This window comes from Plectrocnemia conspersa, unplaced genomic scaffold (assembly GCF_051122295.1).
Source record: "Plectrocnemia conspersa isolate PC_06_02 unplaced genomic scaffold, ASM5112229v1 ptg000003l, whole genome shotgun sequence".
Lineage (NCBI taxonomy): Eukaryota > Metazoa > Arthropoda > Insecta > Trichoptera > Polycentropodidae > Plectrocnemia > Plectrocnemia conspersa.
In genome coordinates this window covers 14,329,215-14,348,065 of record NW_028277167.1, presented here as the reverse complement: position 1 = coordinate 14,348,065, position 18,851 = coordinate 14,329,215, and the positions used below count along the sequence as shown (strand labels likewise).

The window sequence follows — 18,851 nt, the reverse complement described above, 5'->3', positions numbered from 1 at the left end:
CTATACCTCAACCGGATACCCCGAGAGTTGACCTACCTCTGCTTCGTCGGCTTCTGGAAGCCAATTCGCAACTTCCGGGATCACCAGAGTATAATCGAGTGATGGAACTATATCGGAGATTACGAGAAAGGAGGATCAACAAAAAGAAATACGAAGTTGAGATTGCCGTTTGCCACTCGTGCAAGATTAAACACAGAACGAGAGTTACACGAAATTAATAAACAATCTATAGCACATATGTATATTTTGTAATTGTAACGAATAGAACATTTACTATGTAAAATATATTATTTAATAAAATATGTATTTAACTTATAAGTTGTTTTTATTTTGTAACATTACATGAATCAGATATTCAATATTACAATTATTAACACATTACATACATATGATCTTTTAAGCTTGCATTAAAATACACATATTTTAAATCTGTGTCTTGTAATTATACATTGATAAAGAGACTTTTACTGAAATATTTTCAGTATTTTTTCTAAAGCATTAATGGCTCATGAATAGGGTTTCGCATATTGGACACCTGCTTGTCCTAAGATTCCGGAATGACATCGAACTTCACGATTGTTGACAGAAGAACCAATCTTAAAATTAAATTGACTCAAAAAATATAATGATTTTTATAAAATAATAATAGAGAATAATACTCCTTGTAATTGGAGAAGCTTCAGACAAAAAATATGAGATTTCTCTACGAGATAAATATGCATTTGTACTTACTGTAAAATTTAATAATATTTCTATATTAAAATTAGAAACCCAATTTTAAAAAAATATAGAAAAACAATTGAAATCGAAGTTAAACAAAAATAGCACTAAATAAAAGAGACGACGCGAAAGTAACGCACTTGTTTCCTTAGTAACAAACAAACGGAAAAATAATAAAACACAAGATCGAATCAAAGACGACGTAGCTCAAGAGTCTTCGGCGGTTGAGATAAAGTCAAAATTACTCCCAAGATGATGACTCTAACATCGGTGGTCGAAACCTCGGCAAACGAGATGCGAGTAAGAAAAGGCGCGATAGAAAAGCCATCACATCTTAAAAAGCCAATTAACGCTTTGAATAAATCTGGTAAGAACTAAAACAAAAAAGATTTATTATTATTATTTATTATTATCTCAACGTTGCCATCTTGCGATTGAAATGGTTAATAAGCAAAACAAATAAAAATGAATACAAGGTGGTTTTTTAATGTGTTTTTTAATTTACTTTTTAAATTAAAGTAGAGGTTTTTTTTTCAATAATATATATTTTACGCAAAAACATGTGATTTTCTAGTATATTACATATAACAAATTAATCAATTATTAATATATAATTATGTATTTTTTAATTACAATAATCTACAAAAGTGGCATTTCAGATTAAAAAAATAACATACTTGAATTTTATTTTATTATATGTTGTAGTAATATGTTCCTTAAACATAAAGGCGCAGTCTAAATATAATATAATTTCTGAAAACAGTAGATATCTTACTTTGAAATTAATTCCAATAAATATTTATAAATATCGATTTGCATCAAAACACATTAAAAAAATATGTAAATATCTCAAAACACTAAATAGTACATATGTTACAATCCAAGTGTGAATTTCGTCTGTTCATGAACATACTAGTTTGATCATACACGTACCAATTTGATCAGTTATACTATACACAAAAAAACAATAATGGATAAACAACTATTTATTCACAACTATAGTATAAGTACTATTGTACTACGTCAAGGAAAAAACATATAATGTTTATCAATAAGCTTTCAAGTTGTGTTTTTATATGATTATTTTTTAACTGAAATATCTGTACATAACCTTTAAACTCTTAACTGATTCATATCTCTATTATTATTTATTTTTATTTTATTAATTTATTTAGTTAATATAGCTAGTAATTTTTACATAATTTTTTAACTTGCAATACATGATATAAACATAAACAGAAAAATAAAAAAAATACTTATTTATGATTAGGTGCGAGCGAGCGTTGGTCAGAACATTGAATACTCTATGAATACCTGTAGCATATGTTACATGACGTATATGACGTTAAATCTACCATTTCATTCAGTGTATACACAAACTAGTAAGCTTATGAACAAGCTAGTTTTTTTTGAAAATAGCATGTTATGTTCATGAATAAACACCAGTGTACACTTCAACTAAAACATATACACTTATCCCTTGATTTACGCGGTAGATACGTTCCAGGAAATATCGTGTAAATCGAGGCACAGAACGAAAATTGTAATAAATTGTATTCACATGTATTTTTAACTCTTCTTTATCTTATATGTAGAGTTAACGAGAAAAATCTTCAGCGTCACGTGTGCACTCCAGAAAGCAACTCAGTACATACTGCATGAGCAGTGGAAGAGGTTCAAGATGCGTTTGTGTGGAATCAAATGTGTATGATTTGAGGTATTTAAAAAAATCATTTTTCCTAACCGTGTAAAACGAGCACCACGTAAATCGAAAGATAAGTGTATATATTAAGTCATTCTTTACGACTAAATATAACGTATATTTAACTACCGAACAATAACTTTAAAACTGTAATTATTTAAGGTTTGAGAACCATAGGGGTATCACTTCGTAGTCAGTGAGACGCAAGGTGGAATCTAGTTAGTTATATTAGATTATATTACAATTGCGACAGATGATAAATGGCGAGATGTTTTCTCTGAGCGGTGGTGGAGAAGCTGGCGTAGGGATATTGTCCGTGGGAGGTCCTCAAGGGTCTTGTAGGTGGCGTGGTAGTGACTTTATAGCGGAGGATAATAGTGCTTATATGTTGGATGTGAGCGCCCATGACAGTATCTCTTCGAGTGTCTGCTTGTGACTGCCCTCTCCTCATCGGAGTCCAGACTGCAAAGCTTTCTGATCAATCACAATCATACAACAATTATCCAGCCAATAGATGTACTCTTTTCTTAGAACAGTGAAATAGGTATTCGCCTTTAGAAAGCAACATTTGCCTGATTGACATTGTCCAAGGTGATTTATTGTTTTATGTAAGAAATATTCTATCAATACACCGGAAAATCTTTGCGTGTTATTTATGATTTTTTCTGGTCATAACGAAGGCTATTGTGTGGTTCCAATCCTTTACACTATTGTATCGTATTCTTGTTAATGGATGATCATTTTGGTCACAGTAAATTAACGTGAGTTTTAGGAATAATCATTTTAATGCTTCATGGTTTGTCCATTTTTTGATGTTTCACTATGGCTTAAAAATATAATAGTTATCTTTACCGACCATTCATACTAAGATGTTGAAGGCACGATTTTATATTTTTATTCTAAGTATTGATCGAAGTATGTGACGTCACATCTCGCATAATGCTCCATAGTTTGTCTGTGTTTTAAAAATATTATAGCTATCCTTACCGATATTAATAAAAACTTCTGATGTAAGAGTATTGGTTAAAGTGTATTCAAACCGAATTTTGGTCAATAGGAGTGAGCAAAAACAATTATCACTTCTCAGAAGTCAAAAATTCACATCAAAAGCAATAAAATCGTGTCGGCGCCGTCGCATTCACGTCATTGCGACGTGAATTTTTGACTTCTGAAAAGTGATAATTGTTTTTGCGCACTTTTATTGGCCAAAATTCGGTTTTGATGTACTTCTTAGAAATCGTAATATCGATTATTGGACGATCCATTAGGAATAATAAAGTAATTATTATATTTGAATAAAATGAAAAATTGTAATGTAAATTAAAAATTCTTACAATTGCGTTTATCGCTTTGTGTTAATAACACTGATAATGACATTTTTTGATCTCCAAAAATAGTTTTACTATACAAATAATCAAATAAAGCAATTTATTCAGATATAACGATTGCATGTGAGTTAAAGTATGCTATTTTGCGACGTATGTCGTAAAAAAGAAAATATTTTGGTAAGGAAAATTCCAATCAAATAAATAATAAAATACATATATTTTTTAATATATTATGTTTATCTCGTTTTACAGGATTCTTTCAATTAGTGTCAAAAATCTAAATCCTTTAGACCCATAAAGTTAAATTATTCATCATATTAATTATTAATTATGAAATAAGAAATACAGTTGTGAAATTATATCGAGACAGCGAAATATACACGTGTTTGTTATTTTTTATTGATTTTATCGAGAAATGGCCGTGTTTTGATTTTTTTATGAAATGCAGTGTATGCACCCATTGTCTTTATTTAGGTCATTGTTAATTAACCAAACGTTTGGTAATTATTTCACAATCGATCTTATTACTCATCAAAACATTGAAAAGCCGTTATAATTCTAGAATGATTTTATGTTTATTATATTTCACTCGAAATTAACTATATGATATTATGATCTGGAATCATTAATTATTAATGTTTAACTTTAATTATGTTTCTTAGGTATATCTTATCGAAGAATATTTTTATTTATTTATAAATTTCGCCATTGACCTTATGAGATTATGTAAATACTACATTAAAATTAATAGCGCGGTAAAATAAACCATAATCTATAACCATTTTTTTACATTATTTGCGTCAATACAATATAGCTACTTTTTATATATGGATACTGAAAAACGAACTATTTTCATATATTAAATTAGATTGGCTTAAAAATATCGAAAAATTATATTTATACATCAAAACATGTTGAATAAATTCATTAATTTTTATGTTAACTATTACAAAAAAGGAAACAGAAAATAAAAACGCATTTTCGTAATGTTGCTTTTAGTTTATCAACAATTAGTTTAACGTCTACTTGGCACTTTACAATGATGCTTTAACTTTCAGTTTAACCATTAATAGAAAAAACTTGATTTGTGCTTACAGTACTAGATATATATAAATATGTATCGCCTTTATTAATATTCCATGATGTGTGTAATATGAGCGAAGTGTAAAAATGATCTACTAACTATATTATTGAACTTTGAAACGGAGCATATTCAAGCATCATCTTACAATTCTTATCTCACAAAGTAAATCGATTTTATGTGCTTACGAAGTTTTTGCGTATCATCGATCATGTCATTTTAGTAACAAAAACATCAAATCGTCCGATATAAAACGTGATAAATTTCTATAAAAACCATCACAAACATTACAATACGTGAGAGCTCGTTGTTTGTCGTTTCCTGTCTGATTCGTGAACGTGTCAAAGTTTTGACTTCCTGTAAACTAAACATGGGTATAAATAGGGATGATTTAGAAAAAATCGTCAGTTTGCAATTTACAGTTTCTGAAGTAGTATCAACATGAAGTTCCTTGTTTCTGTCGCCGTTTTGTTGGTGTATGTTAATTTGTGCGAATCCAAGGATATAATTTTTAATTTTGCTGTGCCTAATAAAGACCCGAAGCCATTTTTCAATTCGAATTTTCTACGAGGAAACATTTTCGGAATGCCTAAGAACACTTGCGATAAAAATAGCGCATCTTTGGACGAGAAAGCCAACGTGACAGTGGAGCTGATCAAAGAAATGGAAGACTTGCTGAAACGCGTTTACGGATTTATCAAAGACGGAATCGTCAACACTGATTATTTTATTGAACGCGAAAATGTAAAGGAAGCACCTCGACTGAAAATCGTACGAAAGAAAAGAGAGATTTATTCTTCAGACGTGATTCCTGGATTCAATTTTGATAGGGATGAACAATCGGAACTCGAAAATTATATGTACGATTTTATGTTCAATGTAATGTATGACGCATTGAAGAAACGTTACTCCAACGTGGAAATCTTCAACGAAGATCAAGAAACAACAACAATATTTATCGAATATGAAACTATCAACGAAGATCAAGAAACAACAACGATCCCGAAGTAGAATAATTCATCATTAAAATTATATATTTATTATTTTTTTTTTTATATTATACTTTTTTTGTAAGCATATTCATATTTTTTCATTCCACCCCTAAATACACATAAAACCACCCTTTAATCTAAAATAAATTTAAAAGTTATAATTAATATAATATAAATTCTATGACGCGTAAATCATTGCTTAAGTTTTCGGAGGAGCGTTCTATAAGTTAATACTAATATTAATTATACGTTTGTGATCAAATGCGGTTAAGTGTTACGCATAACAAAGTGTTCCTAATTTATTTACCTTAACACAGTTAAAATAAAGTACACTTAATCTGCCTAATGTAAATAAAAATATTTGTCTTGAAATATCACGTTAGTAAAAATAATATAATAGAAATTTATCAATGAACATTAATATACAGAAACAAATATAAAGAAATTTTGTGAAAAACTTTGTAAATATGTTATTATTTATGCAATATTTTTAGACTTCTTGTGTACAATTATGATAGAACCAGTCTTTAAAAATGATTTTAGACATCCATGCTCTTTAATTATATTTCCATATAACAGGTAGGAATGTTTTGAATATGTTATTAAAGCCATTGGGTTTTTGCTGTGGTAAATTATTTAGTTTTGCTTTATTTTTCAGCATTTCCACCAAATTGATGTGCATTTTGTAGTTACTCTAAAACCCAGTACATGTCGAGATATGTAACGCATTCTTTTCTATTTGGCACCGACCGTTGCATTGTTCGGGTAGCTACCGTCTTTTTTGCAAGCGCTTTGACTGTAAATGGGCTCAGTTACGCAATCATTTGTATAAACCCGACTTTTAAAAAAATACAATTGTGCAAATTAAGCTTTTAACGAACACGAATGTCCTGTTATTTTAAATTGGTAGTGTTAAACATTAAACAAAATAGAAATATTTAAAGCTGCTTACTTCTAGATACAATGTACGTTACCAAAACTTACATTATATTTCGTTTAGATATAATAATTTGACCAGAAAAGAAAATTATATTAAGATACCGTGCAGCGATAATTTTCAATTTTTTTCTCACAAAATCTAATAAGATACTTTTTAAAACAAAACAGCATACAGCTGAGGAGAAAATGGATTATTGCGCAATCAAAAATTGCGCACAGCAAAAATTCTGAATATATGTGATTGTTTGCTTGTCATATATATTTTGCTTTTAATTCCATTTTAATTTATTTTTCATTATTTTTAAGTAAAAATTATAGGAAATGTTAGTGTATCATACCAATGTAGATTACTAAAATAATTGTAAAAACATGATAAATAATTTTTTTAAGTTTAAAACATGATAAATAAATTTAAAAAAAAAATATATAATTATATTTACATATTTTTTATACATATTTACGTATTCTTAAGTATACATACGTATGTATATTGATTATCTATGATCAGAATTTTTGTTGTTTGAAATTTTATGCACATGCTTTATGTTCGTTTGAAATACATTTTTGCATTTATAAAACTTCAACACTATCGAAAAAATATATTAATGATCCATAGAACTGTGTTAATTAATTAGATTATTAATTGCATATTTTTTATCTATGAACTATTCGGTCGCGCCTCACTTGCTATTGCATTATTGCTGAGTGAACCAAAATAGGGTATAAAAAGACCGCCCCCAAGAGCAATAAGCCATTCGCCCGCTAGCCATTAACAATCTGCAATCATGCAGATTAAGGTGGTCTTGCTGGCGTTCCTTTGCCTCCAAGTGGCTTTCGCCGAGGAGTCTCCGCTGAAGAAAGTTTCGGCAGAGAGCACAGAGGACAAGTCTGTCGAAGAGGTTATCCTCGTAGACACCAAAAATGACGAACCGAATGAGACTGCCGAGGAAACCGACGTAGTCAGCAAAGGAACGGACGAAGAAGACGAGAACTCCAGATCGAAGAAATCACACTATGGAGGCGCTAATCCTTGTGCCATGCACGCCGGAGGCTACGGCGGCTGCGGCGGAGGCTACGCCGGCGGTGCTGCCGGCGGCTATGGAGGCGGCGCTGGAGGATACGGAGGTTCTGGAGGATCCGGTGGACATATGAGTGGAGGATACGGAGGCGGCGCAGGCGGATCCGGTGGCTATGGAGGCGGACACGGCGGTTACGGAGGCGGTTCAGCTGGAGGCTACGAAGGTGGTTCTGGCGCGGAAGGATACGGAGGCGGTGCAGGAGCATCTGGAGGCTACGGCGGCGGTGCTGGCGGCTATGGAGGAGGCAAGAGCGGTGGATCTGGAGGTTACGGAGGAGGTGCATCTGGAGGTTACGGTGGCGGTGCCGGAGGCTACGGAGGCGGTAAAGGCGGTGGAGCTGGAGGCTATGGAGGAAGTTCTGGTGGCTACGGAGGAAGTGCTGGTGGAGGCGGTGGAGCTGGAGGTTATGGTGGTCACGAAGCTAGTTCTGGAGGCTACGGAGGTGGAGCTGGTGGAGGTGGAGGTTACGGAGCCGGCGGCTACGGAGGTTCCAAAGCCGGCTATGGTGGCGGGGCTACTAAAGCAGGATATGGAGGCGGTTCAGGTGGCTACGGAGGAGCAGCTGCAGGAGGCAAGAAAGGTTACGGCGGTGCTTCTGGAGGTGGTGGTGGTTATGGTGCTTCTAGCTCAGGACATGGAGCTACGGCTGTTTATTCTGGGTCTGGAGGATATGGCGGAAAACCGGCTTCAGCTTCTCACTATAGAGCAACAGAAGCCCTAGAGGCTGCAGATGACGAAGAAAACGTCATGGCGCGTTCGGCATATGATCCAGAACCGTCTTATGATGCTCTGCCATCCGTACCAAACATGCTCCCGCATGCCAATTACAAACCAAAGAAAAGCTATGCGTCATACGGAAAGAGCACAGGAGGATATTCAGCACCGGCACCCTCTTACGAATATGGTAAATCGGCACCATCTTACGGACAAGCTAAACCAGAACCATCTTATGCAGCTCCCTCGTACGGTGCACCCGTACCGTATGCAGCACCGAGTGGCTGCGGAATTCCATTTTTATTCAGCTGTCAACCAACAATAAGTGCAGGAAAGAGCGACCCAATGCCAGCATATAGTGCACCAGCTCCTGCATATGCACATGCTCCTGTATATGGACCAGCTCCTGCATACAGTGCTCCCGCTCCTGTATATAGTGCCCCAGCACCCGCTTACAGCGCGCCTGCGCCTGCGTATGGAGGTTATGCTCCTTCGTATGGAGGTTCTGCTCCTGCGTATGGAGGTTCTGCTCCTATGTATGGAGGCTCAGCTCCAGCTCCATCTTATGGGGGATCCGCTCCATCTTATGGGGGTTCTGCTCCTGCTCCATCTTATAGCGCATCCGCACCCGCTCCATCTTATGGAGGATCCGCACATCCACCATCTTATGGTGGCTCAGCACCTGTTGTATCTTATGGTGGTTCGGCTCCAGCTCCATCCTATGGAGGCTCAGCTCCTGCGGGACCTTCGAAATCTTATGGAAGTTCAGCACCAGCACCATCTTACGGCGGATCCGCTCCCGCTCCATCTTATGGAGGTTCAGCGCCCGCTCCATCTTACGGAGGCTCAGCACCAGCTCCCTCATATGGAGGCTCTGCTCCTGCACCATCTTATGGAGGCTCAGCACCTGCTCCATCTTATGGAGGTTCAGCTCCGGCGCCATCTTATGGAGGTTCAGCTCCAGCGCCATCATATGGAGGTTCGGCTCCGGCGCCATCATATGGAGGTTCAGCACCTGCTCCATCTTATGGAGCACCATCCAAACCTTACGGAGGTGCCTCCGGATCATCATACGGATCCTCAGCACCATCGGGTTCTTCTTATGGCTCGTCTTCACCTAGCTATGGACAACCCTCGGCTCCGTCATATGGAGGTAAACCAGCACCATCGGGTTCTTATGGCTCGTCTTCACCTAGCTACGGACAACCTTCGGCTCCGTCATATGGAGGTAAACCAGCACCATCGAAACCTAGCTATGGAGGCGGATATTCCAGTCCGGCGCCATCGAAGGGCTATGAAGGTGGTTCATCGTACGGAGGTTCATCGGGTGGTTACGGAGGCGACAGTAAACTAGGAACTGACGCTTACTCAAGCTCCTCTTACAGAGAATCAGCGAACGCAGAAAGCGACAAAAAACCATTGGCTGATGAGCACGATAAGCAGAGAGCATCAGAAAATGAAGACAAAGCAGCAGCTTCAGATAGCGACAAAGCCGTTCACGGAGAAGCGATGAACAGTCAATAAACATAAATTAGAGATTTTTTTTCAATCCCGGCACACAAGATAGACACGGACATAGACATTTTGGCTAACGATAAGGATAACTCAATAAATGTTTAGTTTTTAACTATTTATTTAAATTATTTTTTTGTACATTTATATATTTAAAAAAATAAATAAGCATCGATTATCATACATATATGTTTTATTTATGTTCAAATCAATCACTGGCATTTTTTGTATGGCTTAATCGAACCAGATTTTTCTGCACTTTCCTAACACATCTTTTCTAAAGCCATCTGGACAATTTTCTGTTGGAGGTACACGAATGATGCCGTTGTTGACGTTTTCTACCACATTAATTTTTTCTGTGGACGTTTCTTGGACCTTGGAAGAAGAACAAATTGTATTGTAATAAGTATTGAATTTTAAAGCCAATAAAATCAAGAATAATAGAATAGGATGATAATGTTACGACATTCACACAATTATTATAAACTTTAATATTATTATATAACAATTAAAACTATTTTTTCATGAATAAACCATGAAAAAATTATCTTGTAGCATATAAACAAACTCAACAAATAATACTATAATTATTCAGCCGTTCTCAAACTATAACAGACAATCAGATATCGGTTAATGTAACACAATTATAAAAAATCATATTAAGACAAATAAAACGTCTCATTTTCTGAAAATCAAAATTAAAAGTTGAATTTTTATCATATTTTGATACATATGAGTATTTTTAAAATCGTGTTATATCGAAAAAAACTATCATGATAGATCAGTAGTGGAATCAATGACACCTAAAAGATTTGGGTTTGGTACCCATTTGAAACCTAATGTTTTTATAATTTTTGAATTAGTGACTATTATTTAATTATATTTTCAAACGACTATCAAAGATTAGATTTTCCTAGCTTTTCCTAATCTCACGGATGCACTCCGTAATGATTAATTAAAATCAAGCTAGGTCCTGCATAGTATTTACATACATTTAATTTTGGCTCAAAAGAAGCTGACAAATTTTAAATAAATATATAATTATTATTATAATATATCCAGATATCGTTGTGTATCAATGGCCTTAATAACAACCTTTTATTATATTATATTTTTATTATCTTTTATATGCGACGCCAATGTGCAAGGCACATTGGGATCAAACTGTTGGGTCTACAAATAAATAAATTTAAAACAAGTAAAAAAAACTCACGTTCACGTCGATAACATTTTCCGTAAATGTTTGTTCGACCTCATTCGGAATAATATCTTTTACCGGTCTCAAAAACCACCTCTTTGATTGGACGAAGGAGATGTTAAGAAGTACAAAAACAATAAGTAAAAAATTGAAGATCTTCATGATGTGTAGTATATAGCTTCGTTAAACTTCGACAAAGACAACTTCGTTCTGATTTATCAGCAAATCGAATGACGAATTTTTCAAGTACTGCTATATAAATATTCGCACATTATTTGTACTTCCTTCCCAAACGTAAACGGATAGTAGAAGGATTTAAAGGTGCTTATCATACCTATTTCATGATAAGAACTCAATTCGAATAAAATTACGCGCAATTCTATATAAATGTATAACTGTGCTATTGAAAAAAATATAACCATCCGGATGCTTAGGATTTTAAAAATCAATAGTAAATGTTAAATATGATTCGATCAAAATATTTGGAACAAATGCTACAAATTACTTATTATATTATTAAATTGCTACCATTAAAATATTTTACCACAAACTACGATAATGCTATCATAATGTTGTAATATTAAAGGATATATTAAATAATTAATTGGCAAGTTAACAACTGTTATATAATATAATTAGTCTCGTCGAAGGGTTGAGTTTATCGCAAAGCACATAAGTAAATACATTTATTTGTATACAATATTTACTTTTAGTTTCGTGGAGTAACATAGGTTTCTGTTACTATGTATCATAGTATGATAACAATCGACGAAAAACTGTTTATATTTTTTATGTAAGCGTAACTGTCAATTTTAATGCGTCAATTGATAATTTTCCTGTTGAGCAGGATAATTTTTCCAAAATGTGTTTCCGATAAATCACATTTTGTTGGATTAGTGTTCCTAATCTCATGAAAAAATATCGATGTTTAATAGTTAATATCTGTGATTATTAGGGAGTTATCCAATAATCATGTTGTTACATGCAGTGCTTTAAATAATAATTTAATAATTAGGTAACACAAAAAAATGTGTAAATTCCCTACCAGCAGCTTGAGAAAATGCTTTTCTAAGTACACCCATTGAAATGACTCGAGGGAATCATATCCCAGCAAACATTGTAGGAATTTTATGGGAAATAAAAATGGATAATATTTATATATATCCTTATTAGCCGTTTTTTATTATTTTTTTACATCTTGCAATTTAATCTGACAGGCCTATGCCCAATGCGTTACACAAGGTCAAATCTGTACCAAATGGGTAATTCAATCAGACATAATGAATACCTACAATTAAGTTTTAACCATCAGACTTTTTAATTTAGGAATCAGTGACATCTATATAAATAATTATGAATTATTATCATTATTATCTTATATGTATTTTAATTTATTATCAATAGATGTCACTTTGCAGCTATGGCCGGTTTTTAATAAATAAAAATTCTGCTGCCATGGCTCGAACCTGCGACCTCTATGTTACCAGTCTAGATCTTACAAACTACGCTATTCCTATCCTGATCATTTTAAATTAATATGTTACTTTTACAATCATGTTTTTAATCCATTAAAATCATTGTTAGAAATTTTACCCATATATATTACTTTCTAAATATTACCCACAAATTTCACTTTCTAAAATTGCATTTAGTATATTTTTTGTGTTAATAATTCACATCGTTTAGTGACTCTTTACACTATTATGTAGTGTAAGGAGTTATAAAATCATATTTTAAGCGGAATATTTTATTTGAATATTAAAAATATCTACTCATAATAATTAGTCGAGTTTTGCTGCTCAGTGTTGGCATATATTGAATTTCCAGTCCAGGTCAAAGGCATTAAAATCGTGCCATCGTGGTGAAAACGCTCAATTATCAATCGTATATATATTAGAGTTTTTAGTATAAAATTAACAGTGAATCGAATGAAGCACATCTCAACCGAATTTTGACCAATAGAAGAGCGCAAAAAACAATTATCTCTTCTCAGAAGTCAAAAATTCACGTCAAAAGCAATAAAATCGTGTCGACGACGTCGCAGTGGGAACGCTCGGTAACGAGCGTTCCCACTGCGACGTCGTCGACACGATTTTATTGCTTTTGACGTGAATTTTTGACTTCTGAGAAGTGATAATTGTTTTTGCGCTATCCTATTGCCCAAAATTTGGTTGGAATATACTTTAATCAGCCCTCTTATATTAGAAATTCATATTAATATCGGTAAGGATAACTAACATATTTTAAAAACATTGTGTAATATCGAAATGCAGACAAACTGTGGAGCAATATGTGAGATACGATGTCTTCCGCTTGTTTTTCTCTGAGAGATGAGTTGTCTTAGTTTGTAATTTGGACTTGACCTAATGATAGTTTTGAAACTGTTGTAGTTTTAGAACTTTCATTCGGTTAGGTTTGCGTTTGAACAGCAAATGAACGTTTCGCAACTGTCAAATTGAGCTTCATAGACATTTTAGAGCAGCATCAGTTAATTTATATTTTCGCTAGTAGAAATATATATCTATCGGTTAATATGTATTTGGACTTTCCTGGTAAATATATATAACATATAACAAAAAATTAAAAAAAAAAATTTTTTTACATTGCATGTAAATAATTATTACTACATATGGAAAAGTCAGACAAACTATATTTTCACTAGTAAAATATATATCTACTGGTGAAAATGTATTCCGATATGATTTTACTAAAATCTTAAAAATATTTTCGGGATAGATTCGAGATTGTTTTTTCTAGATTTTTTTAGGAATAACCACATGAAACTAAATGTATTATTTATTTATTTTCCCGCATTAAATCTAATTGTCAAATTATCGATTAAAATTTATATAATTCAGCTAGTGCTGTAGTTGATTTTTCGTTATTTTTTTGTGTTCTTCCTTAGGTATTCGATTTGAACATTCAGATCGAATACTTAAATTTACTGCTACTAATTTACTTTGAATATTTCCTTCTATGTCTCATATTTTTTAAACCTTCAAAAATCAATAAAGTTACTAATAATTTGAAAATTATTGCGTACTTTGTAGCTCAAAAAACTAGAATCTGTCCCTTTGAATAATAATGTTTATTGTGAAAGTATTACATAGAAAATGGGTGCTTTTGAAGGCAATGTTCCGCTCCTTTTATTTCTTGTATGTATAAAAAGGGCTAAAGGATAATTTTCTTCAAAATCCTGTCTAATAACAAGATGAACTTCGCTTTGCTATGATTACAGACAATATGACCATATTCGAGGACGCTGGAACTAACGTTTCGTGCTGAATGCGAATCGGAAATACATTGTTAATGCACTCCGCATAACGAAACAGTATCCTCGACGGATTATCGTAAACTTTGTCGATGTGCATACTAAATCTCCATCCTTGCTCGAACATCACTCCCAAGTCCTCGGCGGAAGATTTTCTGATTAAAAAACTTCCGCTTAAACTGTAATTTTTCCTCTCTTCCTCCAGACAAGAAAATCTTGAAACATTTTGACTAGAGAAACTTCCACTAAAGATCTCGAAATCACTTTTAGGAGCAATTGGAGGTTCTGTGATAAGTCTTCCAAGATGCTTGACTTTGTTATGAGGAACAATTTAACGATCCGTCAGTTATTCGCGACCTTAGTTCGTAACATTCTTGAATCGGGATCTATAATTATGGATTCAAAAAATGTTTTTAAAATACATTTATAAAAGGATATTTACTTATTATCCCTTCTTATATACCAGAGCCTTTTTTTAGGAGTGTTGGGATACGCTTTGTTCTCGCAGAAAGTTGTATATCGCTAAGCATTTCTTCAAACTACTGAAAAATGCCGTCGACAATACAGATATTTTCGAGAAATTTCAGTTTTGGGTTCCAGCACGTTTTCGAGAACCACGATCGCGTCCTCTTTTGATGATCGTTGGGGCTAGCACGCTTATGGCTGACGCCATCCGGCTCCGTAATACGCTGGCATTGTACATTGACCTGTTTAATGTCAGCTATGAGGAGCTGGTCTGGTTCTTATCATTTAATTTTGATATTTTATGATTTTTTTGTTTGCTTCTTGTATTATTTTAATTACATATATTTTTGTGTATTAAAATAATACAATTCTTGATTACGACCATCGTGACGCATTGGGGTAACCTGTTAGGTTACAATGGTTTTAATTAAATTTAAATACATAAATAAATTTAAATTAATTTATTGTATCTGTGACCAACTCGCATTTAACAAAAACGAGGAATATAAAACTTTTTATTCGAAATTGTTTATAAATGGTGTTTTACGATTTTTCACAGATGGCCAGCACAATCCATTTCGACTACAAAACTTATTTTAAAAAGTGAACATGACACTTTTTATATAAGGTTTTCAATTGTAAAACAATAGTCTAAATGGATTCAAGTCCAGGTCTTTACAGTAATAGTCATTGACTTATTACAACAAAATATTACGAAAGTATAGAAATTTAGTATATTTTTATATTATGTTAATGTAAATATCCTAATAATATTGATTATTTATTACCATGTCAGATTAACCGAATTTACGTCATTGTATAATAAATATCAGGAAGCAGCTTACTAGCAAAATGCGTCAATATTAGAAGATACACAAGTTATCCTCATCATGTATTGTGAAACGTTATCGCAGACAAACCTGATTTTCCTCTTATACCTTTATACGTATATAGTGTAATATACGACTGTTCCTACGTCAACGTTGCCACTTTTTTACAAACATTTTTCGTTTAAATTTAGCAGTCTCGTTTCGGCGTCCGTTATATAAATCGCCCGCCATCTCTTCGCAGCATCAGACGACTCTGGTGCTAAACGAAATTCTAAGAAGTGAACAACATTTGTTGACCGACAATTCACTGATTGACGGTAGAGTGAGCACATCACCGGCGCGTGACCTCTGCTGTGCCACACAAACGCGACTTGGAGGTGGCAGAGTCGTCCATTGTTCGCCGCGGCTGGCCGACGTCACTTAAATATGTTCAAATAGAAAATTGAGTCTATTATCCCATTAATCACAATCGTGTCGATCGTCGGTGGCCCTAAACTCAGTGTTAATCATGAAGTTACGCGGGGTCCTTGTGGTGTGCCTGCTCGCGTTCGCCCTTTCGACTGTGACGGAAGCTCGTCGCAAATCAGGAGGAAGTCGCAAAACATCAACCAACTCCAGGAGACCTGCCTCGTCAGATTCGAGTAATAGTGGATTGGCTAGCCTCAGTTATCCGGGGTACAATTCTGCTCCGGCTAAGAAGCAGCCTGCGCCGCCTAAGCAGGACTCTATAGGATGGAACGTGCCCAAGAAAGAAGCTCCTCAATCTCATGCGTATCCTGCATCGAGCGGCGGATTATCAGGCGCCCAGAATAAACCAAGTGGCTCTCAAAATCAACCCGCATATCCTGCTTCTAACAGCGGCTTATCAGGCGGTTCTCAAAATCAACCTGCATATCCCGGTTCTAACACTGGTCTATCAGGCGGCTCTCAAGCGCATGCATATCCTGCTGCTAGTGGCGGTCTATCGGGCACTCAGACTGCAGGATCACACGCATATCCTGCTAGTGGTGGCACACAACAACACGCATATCCTGCAAGTAATGCGAATCAACAGCACGCTTATCCTGCCAGCTCAGGATTATCAGGAACAAACAAGGCAGGAGCATCTCAAGCTCAACCTGGCAATAACCCGCCGCCGTACTCTCAATCGAATCCTAGCCATCAAGGCAATCCTCCCGCATATTCACCCAATCAACAACACGGTGGTTATAATCAGCAGCAAGGTGGGTACAATCAGCAACCCGGCGGGTATAATCAGCAACCCGGTGGTTATAATCAACCCCATGGAGGATTCGGAGGACCTCCTTCTCCTTACGGCCAACCAAATCATGGCGGTTATGGCGGTGGTTTCCCAGGATACGGAAACATGGGAGGCTTCGGTGGATACGGAGGTATGGGAGGCTATGGTTACCAGAAAAAATCGAGCTTCTTCAGCGGAAACACATTCGGAGCCATCCTAGCCGGTCTTGCAGTTTGGAATCTAGCGCGATCCGGCTCAAAAACTACCAATAATTATTATTATAACAACGCCTCAACAGGCGGAGGAGGTAACAATAATAATAACAACAATAACAATCGAGATGAACCGGAATTACCAATCGATCCCATATTGGAGCACTTATCCAATTGCACGTTAACTATAACCAGCGGCGAGAACACCGACGTGACACTCATCCCTTGCGTAATAGTATCATCCTTCGCCTCGAACGCTGAAACTGTCAAAAGTCTAAATAAAGCAGCCGAGGATAATAAAGACGGATTGAACTGCTTATTGACTATGATATTCAAAAACGATACTGAGATGAAGGTCAAGATGCCTTGCGCCGAATTATCGAAGAATGCGCCTAAAAACATAACAGAAGGGAACGGAGAAGCTCAGCCGTTGCAGCAGAATCAAAATTGTACACCGCCCGTTTTGACCGAGGAGCTGCAGCCAGCTGATTCAAGTAATTGCAGAATCGCTCCAGGGCCGAATCCAGTCGGAATTACCTTGGATGTGATACCGCTAAGTAGTACGACGGTCGAGGCTAATACCACGACGACCGTGAAGCCAACTACGTCTACGACAACAGAGGCGAACGAAACAACGACAAATTCTGATGATATGACGACCGTCATCAACACTACAAAAGCAGCGGAATAACATCGAAATCAATGAATCATCGTTAGTTTCTCCGAGTTTCTAACGCGTCATTTTGTACTAGATAATTCCATCGTTTACAGTTTAGTTCAGTTCCTCGAGTTGTAGTGAAAGTTGACAACAACAAAAAAACACAAGAAAAAAACGTCACGACTCACTGACGTCACTGTAATAAATGAAAAGTATTATTAATTATAACAATAAGTATTATTAATCGTAATTTTAATTTTTGATATTATTTGTATAAATAAGTATCATTCCTATATGCATGATTTTATGATATTATTTTCACTATTGTGTTTGTATTTGTACATATCACTTTAAATATACGTATTAATTGTTTAAAACAAATTGAATCGTTTTATTTATTTCTAAATATGAATTACAAAGTACAAGATTTTTGTCACAAAGATAAGATAACTAGATTTATCTGTGGAATCTCAGTCATAAGGTATGTATGATTATTATTTTCCTCATTTATATTTATAAGTGTATTTTTATGCTCTATTAATTGACATTTATATGACTTATTAATTGATTATTTTAAAGCCAAATTTTAGATTCTAGATTGTGTAAAACATATTATGAGCGTTTCTTAAAAAAAAATAAAATAAATAATCTAGTACTAACAAATTTGCTTAAAATTAATTAAATACGTACATACATCAATATGTATATAAACGCGATGATCCTTGTGTAACGCTTAAAGTTAAGGGTGAAATATTTTTTTTATTAAGGGTTTTTAAAACATTCACAATTTTTCAACAATTTTTTTATATTTAAAAATTCATAAGTCAGCTAAATCTGCTTTAAATTAATTATATTTGTATTAAATATCATAATATTATTATTTATTTTATTCATTTATTTAGCTTAATAT

The 18,851-nt window shown here is 34.5% G+C and overlaps 1 protein-coding gene across 1 annotated transcript; it reads left to right on the top strand.

Annotated features, from left to right (window-relative positions):
- The first annotated feature begins 7,530 nt into the window (after positions 1 to 7,530).
- Positions 7,531 to 18,322, top strand: LOC148236696 (uncharacterized). The gene is made up of 2 exons (XM_088182831.1): positions 7,531 to 10,071; positions 16,293 to 18,322. Exons 1-2 carry the CDS (start codon positions 7,548 to 7,550, stop codon positions 17,972 to 17,974), a joined length of 4,206 nt encoding a protein of 1,401 aa, XP_088038957.1. The 5' UTR covers positions 7,531 to 7,547; the 3' UTR covers positions 17,975 to 18,322.
- Positions 18,323 to 18,851: the final 529 nt, after the last annotated feature.

What these genes read in the sequence shown, in the direction of transcription:
- LOC148236696 (XM_088182831.1), top strand. Translation starts at nt 7,548, where the DNA reads ATGCAGATTAAGGTGGTCTTGCTGGCGTTCCTTTGCCTCCAAGTGGCT. An exon ending in TCACGGAGAAGCGATGAACA is followed by an intron (nt 10,072 to 16,292) that starts GTCAATAAACAT and finishes TATTATCCCATT; the next exon opens with AATCACAATCGTGTCGATCG.